Source organism: Colossoma macropomum, unplaced genomic scaffold (genome assembly GCF_904425465.1).
Source record: "Colossoma macropomum unplaced genomic scaffold, Colossoma_macropomum, whole genome shotgun sequence".
Classification (NCBI taxonomy): domain Eukaryota; kingdom Metazoa; phylum Chordata; class Actinopteri; order Characiformes; family Serrasalmidae; genus Colossoma; species Colossoma macropomum.
In genome coordinates, this window is record NW_023494801.1 from 15,121,096 (window position 1) to 15,131,887 (window position 10,792).

The 10,792-nt window shown below is 37.5% G+C and overlaps 1 protein-coding gene across 1 annotated transcript; it reads right to left on the minus strand.

The window, feature by feature from the left end:
* Nucleotides 1-490: 490 nt before the first annotated feature.
* Nucleotides 491-8,540, minus strand: LOC118821760. The gene is made up of 4 exons (XM_036590489.1): nt 8,407-8,540; nt 3,684-3,834; nt 2,212-2,335; nt 491-2,120 (listed from the first exon to the last, which is right to left on the minus strand). Exons 1-4 carry the CDS (start codon nt 8,538-8,540, stop codon nt 1,783-1,785), a joined length of 747 nt encoding a protein of 248 aa, XP_036446382.1. The 3' UTR covers nt 491-1,782.
* Between the last annotated feature and the right edge of the window lie 2,252 nt (nt 8,541-10,792).

Genomic DNA, 10,792 nt, shown 5'->3' on the forward strand with positions numbered 1-10,792 from the left:
TTTTTTAAATATATGCCCATTTTGAATTTGATGCCAACAACATGTTCCAAAAAAGTTGGGTTGGGGGCAACAAAAGGCTGGTAAAGTTGTGGAATGCTAAAAAAACTGGTGGTTAATTGGCAACAGGTCAGTAACATGATTGGGTATGAAGAGAGGCTGAATCTTTAAGAAGTAAAGATGAGAAGGGGTTCACCATTCTATGAAAGACTGCACAGGCAAATAGTGCAACAATTCAAGAATAATGTTTCTGAACAGAAAATAGCAAAGAACTTTTGCTTTTTATCATCTACGGTACATAATAGAGAATCTGGAGAAGTCTCTGTACTCAATGGACAAGGCCAAAAACCAGTATTTGCTGGCCATGATCTTCGGGCTCTCAGGCAGCAATGTATTAAAAACAGATATGACTCTCTAGTGAAAATCACTGCATGGGATCAGAAACACTTCTAAAAAACCACTTTCTGTGAAAACAGTTCATCACTGCATCCACAACTGCAAGTTAAAACAGGATCCAGAAATGCTGCTGCCTTCTTTGGGTCCGAGCTCATTAAAAATGGACTGAGGGGAAGTGGAAAAGTGTCCTGTGTCTCAAAGTCTCACACCGCAACTACGGTGCATCACACAGGATGCAAGCTCGGGAAGCCTCGAAGGCCGAAGATGTCCTTTGCCACAGATGGGTAGCATTTTTGTGCAGCCGAACACCACCAGTCCAGGCAGCCTAACAGCCTAATTACCCAAGCAGCCGGCCCGAGAGGCCTCGTAGCTGCGGCTTTGCGTTGTTCATGCAGCCAAACACTACCGGTCCATAGAGCCCCACAGCTGCAGTGCAGCATCAACCAAGCAGCCAGCCCAGGCTGCGATGTCACATTGATCGGGTCCCCAGTCCAGAGAGCCCTGGGCTGCATAATAGTTGAGATGTAGTGTCACCCAAACAGCCAGTCCAAAAAGCCTCTGAGCCATAGCTGGCAAGTCACTCTGGGTCGCTATCTCGGTGGATATGATGGCAAACTTCTCAGGCAAACATCAAAACAAACATACAAAAAGAAAACCAATGTAAAGCGGCAGCCATATTGCATCAGCGTACTTACAGCGGAACGCACGCACACACACACACACACACACACACACACACACACTACATCTTAAGCACTTAACAGATTTTTTAAACTGAGGAATTTGCCTCCTCTGCTGACTACAAACAAATTATTGTTATCATATAATGTCAGACGAAATCCAGTCTTCAGTCCACTGAACATGTTACAGAACAACATACTTATTAATACTGATCAAACATCTGAACACATAAAATTACTTATTACTCCATGAATTTTATGTTATTTATGTAAAGCATCTCTAAGAACAGATAAAGCATAGCAAAGTGATGAGACTGATTTATAAACAATTACAATGGAGCACTTCATTTGAAAAAATTAAAGCCATACATAAAACAACTTTGTTTAACACAATCCAAGGGTTGAATTTGATGGTAGATTCATAATTCGTTCATAATTATGATTATTTAAAAAAAATAACAACAAAAAATCTAAATTTCAAGTTGAAATAAAATAATATACTGCAATGCAGGAAAACTACTGTTTATGTTCTCTGTGTTTTGGCCTACTAAAGCAAAATGAGCATAAAATAGTGAAACATGAATTACATTAAATGCAACTCAGTTCTTACTTCTGTAGTGTGGATTGTTGTTGATCTTTTTGTGTTTCTACTGCTGTCTGAAAGCAGAAGTGAATGTGAGCAGTGAGGAGGTTTTTGTCATGGTCTGAATCACTGTGACACCCACTGTCTAGCAGAGCTGTCATATGTGGTGCAGTGATACACTGCAGAGTCTCCTTCCTCCACATTACTGATGATCAAACTACAGTCTACTATTGATGAACATGTAGATGTGAATTTAGGGGAGGAGAAACCAGACCCATAGCTAGGAGAGCCCCAAGTAATACGAAACCTTAGCACATGGTGGGGAGCTCCGTCTGGAAGCTGCTTATACCAGTTAGCAGAGAAGTCAGTCACAGTCCCCATATTACAGTCCATAACAGCTTTCTCTCCTTTAGTCAGTGTGAGAACAGGAGGCTTCTGTGTCACCACAGTCACACCACTGACACCTGCAATAAAAGCAGCATCCATGTTACATTTGTTGAGGCTCACATTAGATGTAGGCGAATGCTGAGGAGCTCCAGTGTTGTGAGATCTTACATGAGAGAGCAGTGAAGAGAGAGCAGAGTGCTGGCAGCATCTTGTCAGTGTGTGATGACTCTCTGTGCTGAGTGAAGAGATGAGCAGCTTGAGGAGCAGATAAAGGAGAGAGAGCAGGGACGAGCTATAAGAGAGACCGGAGGGGGCAGAGGGAGGGGTCACTCAACTTTACACATTATTCAGAAACCAGTGAGGCCCACCCACTTTTATCATTGGCCTACCAAAAAGGACAGAGTGTTGGTGAGCAGGTGTATCCTGAGTGTGTCCTTTAAGCCTGACAGTGTTTTGTACAGTTTGTCATGTGGACTGTGTGAAGTAAAGTTGCATCTACTGAATATCTACCTCAGTGCTTTTGATTCTGGATCCAGTCCTGCAGTCATAACAGAGGGACTTTTATTTCTCTCGAGGGATGTTCAAAATATCAGCAAAGCTCTGTCCAACCAATCTGCGGATCCTCTAGTTCTGGAGTTGGCAGGGGTAAAGGTCTGACTTTGTGGTGAAATACTGTGTTTTTTTCTGTGATCCACATAAGGAGAGGAAATACGAGGTAACTCTTTCTGGAAATATGGAACACCGGTTAATCATCTTATACTGAATATGTTTGTTTTATTGCTCTTCAATTCCCCACAGTGTGTCACAATTGTATTTTTAAGACAATAGAAAGAAAAAAAAGCAGTGGCATGTCATTTTGGTAATAACATTGCAGTCAGTATATGAGTATAAACATTTCCTTTGAATGTTTATTTTGTATAAGAAAAAAAAACTGTAAAACTGTAAAAGGTACAATATCTTACTATTGGCAGAATTCACTAATGCACTATAAATACACAATCCTGCACTGTAAAATATTTTATTGTCACTTTACTGTGATTGTAGTACTAACTTCACACTAATTACAGACAGTGTGATCTTGTATATCTGCATATGTTTTACACATTAAATCATTGTTGAATGAAATCGTGCATCTTTTGTGTTGACAATGCAAAATTTGAGACAATGCCCTTATTTTTCTCATTTATTTTTGTACAGATTCATTAGCCTTTTTACAGAAACCAACTGTAAATTATACTGTAAAAATTACAATATTATATAATTCTGCATCTCTCTCATCAGAACTGCACTTACTAACTCAGCTTTTCTGCTCCAGGTGAGAAATGGGTTGAATGAAATGGAGAAGTTAATGTGAGCAGTGAGGAGGTTTTTCTTATGCTCTCATTCACTGTGATATGACCTGTCTAGCAGAACCATCCCATGTTCCACAGTATATGTTCCACTCCATATTGATCAGGAGAGCTGTGAGAATGATAAAATCTCAACACAAACTGAGGAGCTGCTTGTGGAATCTGTTTATACCAGTACACAGAGATGCCTTCAACCTTTGCGATGTTACAGTCCATGATTACATGCCTAATCTATTTGATAATTATTAAGGGTGTATTCATTCAAATTTTTCAACACAATCCTAGTCAAACAGATCTCATCAATGTACAGAGAAAAGCAGGAAGAGAGATCTTACATGTCAGAGCAGGGAGGAGAGCACAGAGGGTTGGCAGCATGTTGTCTGTGTGATCAGCAGAGTGATGAACAGAGTGGAGGATGAAGAGAGGAGAGAGTGGAGGAAGCCTTCATAAGGAACTGAGGGAGGGGCCTGGATTTCTAACCAGCCAATCGGCTGTGGATTTTGTTCACTGAACATATTATTGATGTTATACTGTCATATGATCTTAAATAAACAGGACAATCCTGAATTTTGCAACCAGAAAAGCATCCAGTATTGTGGGTGAAAAAACATTACTGAAAGCACTGAACTTTTGTATGAAGATAAAAGTCCAAGTAAGCTTGTTTCTGCACATCTGTCACTCCGGTGAAGAGACTCACTCTTTTGATTAAATCTTGATTGCTCACTTCAGATTTTGTCTAGTGGCACCATGAAAGATTCACTGAAATGAAGTCTGCAGACAGTTGACTGCAGTAAGTCTCATAACACAGATGTAAATGGCTAATTTGTTTGAGAAGATAAATCAGAATTGAAAAATAAAGTATTCACTGTAATTATTTCTGCTGTGTCTCCTTTTATGCTGATGCTACAAAACATTTCTCTCTATTTCATTATACTGCAACAGGCCTGGTGACCTGTCCAGAGTGTATCCTGCCTTCCATCCAATGACTGCTGGGATAGGCTCCAGCTCCCCCCCATGACCCAGTGTGTGTGTGTGTGTGTGTGTGTGTGTGTGTGTGTGTGTGTGTGTGTGTGTGTGTGTGTTTGTGTGTATGCTGCAACAAGTACTTTTGAATATTTGTCATTATTTATCCTGTTGAATCTGGTCCTCAAGTAATTTAACCCCTTAACATTCCAGGTTTATTTCATACAAGGGTTTATTATTCAGAATCTATAGGGACTTCAATGCAAACTAATGAAGCTATTATTAGGTTATAGAAGTGTGTAATAAAACTTTGGCTTGTTAAGGGGTTGAATAATTCTGACACAGAGGTATCTAGTGGAGTCAGTCTGTGTAGCCAGACAGTAGGTCTGCAACTGCGTGCAAATTTCACAATATAGTACATATTGCTGTTGTTGCATTACAAAGCGATACATTTTCAACATAGAATTAGAAAACAATAACACAACTTTCACATTTATTTATTTCTTGGTAAGGCTTTTTAATAACCATTAGTAACTATGAACAAACCATTATCAAAATTTAAAAATGTACAAATGTTTGTAAATGACAGTTCATGTAGTTCTTGATTTGTGTATTCATATTTATAAATGTTGTACATGGTGTTTTTCTGTGCATTTACAAACCTTTTTACAAATAAATAATGATCTGTACAATATCAGCACATGTACACACATCATCACAGTGAATTACTGAAATGCATAACTTTCTCATAGTGACATAGGCTTTACATTCATCCAGTATGTATGTATGATGACGAGGTTACCCTTTTTTAATCCCACAACTGAGAAATTCACCTCTGCATTCAACCCATCTGTGCAGTGAAACACCCACCCCCACACACACACACACACACACACACACACACACACACACACACACACACACACTCTAAGGGCCAGTGAGCACACTTGCCCAGAGCGGTGGGTATCCCTATCCACAGCAGTTGGGGATTAGGTGCCTTGCTCAAGGGCACTTCAGTAATGTCCTGTCAGCTCAGGGGATCAAACCTGCGACCTTCCGGTCACAAGGGCCGGTTCCCTAACCTCCAGCCAACGCCAAAGTATTGTATAGTTAAGCAATTAGATAACTTCTGGGTGAAGTTATAACTCCTGTAAATGGTAAAATATGAATTTATTAGGTGTAGAACTTTTTGCAGTAGTTAAAGTGGACACTGTATACATCACATTTTAAATAGTTTCATTTGTCTTGTATAGCACTGTAATGCTCCAAACAAGGCAGCGTCACTTAATACAGCAGGTAAAAGTGGCCCAAATCTGATTTTTTTTATATGTGACACAGATGTGTTGTCTGTGTGGCAGTGTGAACAGCAAAAAAAACACAGAATCTGACATTTTCAGTTCCAATTTGGGACACTTTGCCCTTGTTCAAACTGCCAGCCTAAATCTGATTTTTTGATGTATCCAGATTGTATTTAGATGGAAATTTGATAGTCTGAACAGAAAAAAAAACACTTGAAATCTGAATTTTGCACATTGGATCCCATTTTCAGATGGTTTGAAATGTGATTCCAGTCAGATTTTTACAGATTTGAAGTTGAATGGAAAATTCAGGTAAGAAGCTGGCAAATAAGAAGCTAACTTCATCTTCATCCAAGATAGGCTAACAAACCCAGTTCTTATCAGTTCTGAGATCTTAAAATCATTTTAGAAGTTGTGACAAATAGAACAATAGAAACCATTCCTGATATCAAGCAGTTTATTGCATAAAATCTAAGTGAATCCTGTACACAGTGCGTATCGTCTTGTGACCTTCATAAAAAAAATAATACTAACATGTGCATTGTGATACCCCTACCAGACACAGCTGTCAACAGTATTTGTTCATACATTAATGCTGTTCTATGGAAAGTTTTTTTTTTACTGAATTTAATAACCTTTGCATTATTATGATGCTTATCCTACTGTTTTACTAATTAAATGTTCTCAAAGGCAAACATTTAAACCTAGCGAGCTAGCTGTATTTGATTTAATATTAACAGTGTTTGTAAGTTTTAATATTATAACAGCGGAATTGTTTAGTGATGTTAGGTAGGAAGGCTGTGACTGTCAGTAGTGTGAGATGCATATTTCTAAAATCCGATTGGATGGCATCAAACACTGGGCAGTAAAATATTGCACAGAAGTGAACAAAGTTCTGTATCTTTATTGACTTTGTGTCTCTATCATGTCTCTTAAAACAAGAGGAAGATCATCCAAGAAGGTAAAAGAACAGGTATGGTTGTTGATCTCAAATGGGTGGCATTACTGATTGGAGCAGTTCACATTGAAGACTTGAAATAATTTTGATGCCAAAACTGACAAACAAGGAATACAGACAATTAAAGCAATTGACTTAAATAAGCCATTAAACTGATAGACTTTTATTTTGAATACCATTTTCTTTGAGGACTATTTTGCCTGCATGTACCTTTTCAACAAAAATGGCTTTAAAAATAAGTTTTAGGCCGAAATCTTTTCAAAATTATCATAAAAACAATATCTCAGACATCAGGCAGTATATTCATAACAATTTCATGTAATATCTTTCTGTGATGTACTGTTTAGAGGCACTGAACTCTTCAGATGTCTGGTTCCTATCACCACCACTGTGAACAACTTTGACTTGGAAAGTGTCACTACAATGGAACATTTCCCATCAAACCACTCTCAATAACTTTATTTCCATCTTAAAAATTGAATTGAATTAAACAGAAAAGCTGTCAAGTCCAAAGCCATATTTGTTGTACAGTGGTAACTTAGGCTGCACCTGATCAAATGACATGTTTTGTTGATGTTAAAACATCCTAGAACACACTTCTCCAAAGTTTAACGCACATTTACTATTTCTTTGCTATATTTAACATATTGGGGAAATAATAAAACATAAAATAATCTGTGCAAACGTTATGGCACATTTGGTATTTCATGTTTTAAATTTTTGAGTATGTTAAACTAAAGTCAAGTAAATAGAAAATAGTAAATTTGCACTAAAATTTGCAAAAACATGCTCATTTATATGCACATTTTGTATGTTTCCAGTAGAGAGTGTATTAACTTACTGTCACTTAGAATAAAACAAACGAACAAACACACAAACAAAAACAAAGAAATAATTTGATTAGGGGCACCTAAACTTTTGCATACTACTGCATCTAAACATGATGCTACATAGGGGCAATGTGTACATGCTAATGTGTTCCTGTTATATATTAATCCCTCCTGGAACAGAGCTGCGTTCCTTTTGTCCAAACTTTCATTTGAATACTTTACACTGCCTCTTTCAGATGTGCTGGTCTGTAGATGTGATTATGCTGTGATGTGGAGAATATCAGCTCACACTGCATGATACCTCTGAACATGTACTGTGGTGAAGAGATTTGCTACAGAGTCCTTCAAATGAACTTTCCTCTGTTATCCTATTAATTCATTTGGAAAAACCTCTTGTGGTAGTATTCAGTGATTACAGCAATTCACTCCATCCAAACAAACAAACAAACATTTTCACGAAATAATGCTTAAAAGAAGCAAAACTGTCTGCCAATAGAATAAAAAAATTGCACCAGATAAAATGACTCAAAACAAGCAAAACAAATCTAGAAACAGTACAATACTGATTATACAGCATGATTTCACTTTCCAAGAAGTCTGTAAACACATAATGTGATTTCAGTTACAGTGCATATTAGTCTGGGTTTGCTGATGGGTTTCTGTTGAGGTTTTTGCTGATTGTTATGTTGTCTGAAAGCAGAAGTGAATGTGAGCAGTGAGGAAGTTTTTGTCATGGTGTGAATCACTGTGATACCCACTCACTAGCAGAGCTGTCATATGTTTCACAGTAATACACTGCAGAGTCTCCTACCTCCACATTACTGATGATCAAATTACAGTCTGATTTAGATGAACATGTGGATGTGAATTTAGGAGAGGAGAAGCCAGATCCATATTTAGGAGAACTCCAGTCCTGATAGTTCCCTAACACATACTGTGTAACTCCTCCTGGAACCTGTTTATACCAACGAGCAGTATTAGTAACAGTCCCCAGATTACAGTGCATAGTGGTCTTCTCTCCTTTAGTCGCTGTGAGAACAGGAGGCTTCTGTGTCACCACAGTCACACCACTGACACCTGCAATAAAAGCAGCATCCATGTTACATTCGTTGATGCTCACGTTAGATGTAGGTGAATGCTGAGGAGCTCCAGTGTTGTGAGATCTTACATGAGAGAGCAGTGAAGAGAGAGCAGAGTGCTGGCAGCATCTTGGCAGTGTGTGATGACTCTCTGTGCTGAGTGAAGAGATGAGCAGCTTGAGGAGCAGATAAAGGAGAGAGTGCAGGGATGAGCTATAAGAGAGATAGGAGGGGCAGAGGGAGGGGTCACTCAACTATACACCTTATTTAGATACCAGTGTGGGCCACCCACTTTTGTCATTGGCCTACCCAAAAGGACCACTCAAATTTATCCAATACTAACATTTTATGACTACATAACCAAAAAAAGAGAACATGACAATGCTCTTGCTAAAAGTATGCCATGTTCAAAATTCTTTTCATCTTCAAAATTGCTGCTTCTTTTTTTTGTCAAAGTATTGATATTGATCAGTGTAATCATTCTCTGAATTATATTCTTTATTGTCTATTCATTTCAATATTTATTACTCATGTATTTAAAAAACAATCATTTCTTTTATGAATTTACAAGGTTTGTACATCTGTTGTTTAGAGAACAAATGGAGAATCCTCTTTATTTGCATAAAGCTAAAGTTATAGAGTGTTGGTGAGCAGGTGTATCCTGAGTGTGTCGCCTGACAGTGTTTGTACAGTTTGTCATGTGGACTGTGTGAAGTAAAGTTGCATCTACTGAATATCTACCTCAGTGCTTTTGATTCTGGATCCAGTCCTGCAGTCATAACAGAGGGACTTTTATTTCTTTTGAGGGGTGTTCAAAATATAAGCAAATCTCTGTCCGACCAATCTGCTGATCCTTTAGTTTTGGAGTTTGCAGGGGTAAAGGTCTGACTGCTGTGCTGACATACTGTGTTTTTTTTCTATGATACATAAAGAGATCTTTATGGAAATATGAGGAAAATCTTACTGTAAATATGAAACACTGTTTAAACATCTTGTGTTGAACATGTTTTTTCTTTTCTATTCAACATGGTGTTTCACATTTGTAATTTTAAGACAATAAAAAGAAAAAAAAGCTGTGTCATCATTTTGTAATGTGTTATTTGGTAATAACATTACTGACAGCATATGAGTAAAAACAGTTCTTTTCGAATGCTGTAAAACTATAAAAATGTCTATTATGTTACTATCAGCAAAATGACTTGTAATATACAATTATTACACAATTGTGGACTGTAAAATATCTTATTGTCATTTTACTGTAATTGTACTGTTAAATTGGCAGTATCTATTGCAACCACAGGCAGGGTGCTCGTTTATATCTGCATAAGTGTTATGCATTAAATCATTGTTGAATGAAATTGTGTCTGTTTTGTGTTGACATTGTATAATTAAAAACAATCGCTGTATTTTCCCCATTTATTTTTGTGGAGATGTATTAACTTTTTGCAGGAACCTGCTGTAAATTATACTGTAAAAATTATAATAATAAAATAATTCCACATCTCTGTTATCCTGTGATTTCTTCACACATCCTGCTCAAGAGAACTGCAGCTTTTAACTCACTCTATTAACTTTTCTGCTCCAGGTGAGAAATGAGCTGAATGTAATGGAGAAGTGAATGTGAGCAGTGAGGAGCTTTTTGTCATGATCTACATCACTGTGATATGTACGAATTAGTAGAGTCAGCCCATGTTCCCCAGTAATACACTGCAGAGTCCCCTACTTCCACATTACTGATTATTAACTGGTACTTGATGATTGAAGAAGCTTTAGATGTGAAGCTGGAAAATCATCTCCATAATGACTTGGGGAGCTTTGAGAATGGTAACATTTTAAGACAAACTGAGGAGCCGCTTGAGGAATCTGATTATAGCAGTACTCAGAATCGCCTTCATTCTTTGCAATGTTACTTAAAGATGATGATGAATCCATAATTTTAAAGACAGTAGTCTTAGATTCTGTAATCTAGTAGTTCAACATGATGCTGATATTGATCTACATGATCTCACATTCTCATGTGAAACTGCCATAATGATGTTTAGAGAATATTTCACTGCATTCATTATTCAGATTAATACTTGTATAGATAACAGTGTGTGCAGTGAGAAGCTGGTCTCTCATAAACATCATAATACTCAGTTAATAGAACACAAAACAGTAGCTGGATTTCTGGTTATAAAGAGAACAATAAATTTTAAAAAGTACACAAGGCATTTTAGAACAACTAAAATGCTGCTTTTTCTAAAGTGCTCTGGTTATTGGTCCATTATAG

What these genes read in the sequence shown, in the direction of transcription:
- LOC118821760 (XM_036590489.1), bottom strand. Translation starts at nt 8,540, where the DNA reads ATGGATGCTGCTTTTATTGCAGGTGTCAGTGGTGTGACTGTGGTGACA. An exon ending in GTTACTAATACTGCTCGTTG is followed by an intron (nt 3,835 to 8,406) that starts GTATAAACAGGT and finishes TTCCTTATGAAG; the next exon opens with GCTTCCTCCACTCTCTCCTC. An exon ending in TCTCTTCACTGCTCTCTCAT is followed by an intron (nt 2,121 to 2,211) that starts GTAAGATCTCAC and finishes CTTTTATTGCAG; the next exon opens with GTGTCAGTGGTGTGACTGTG.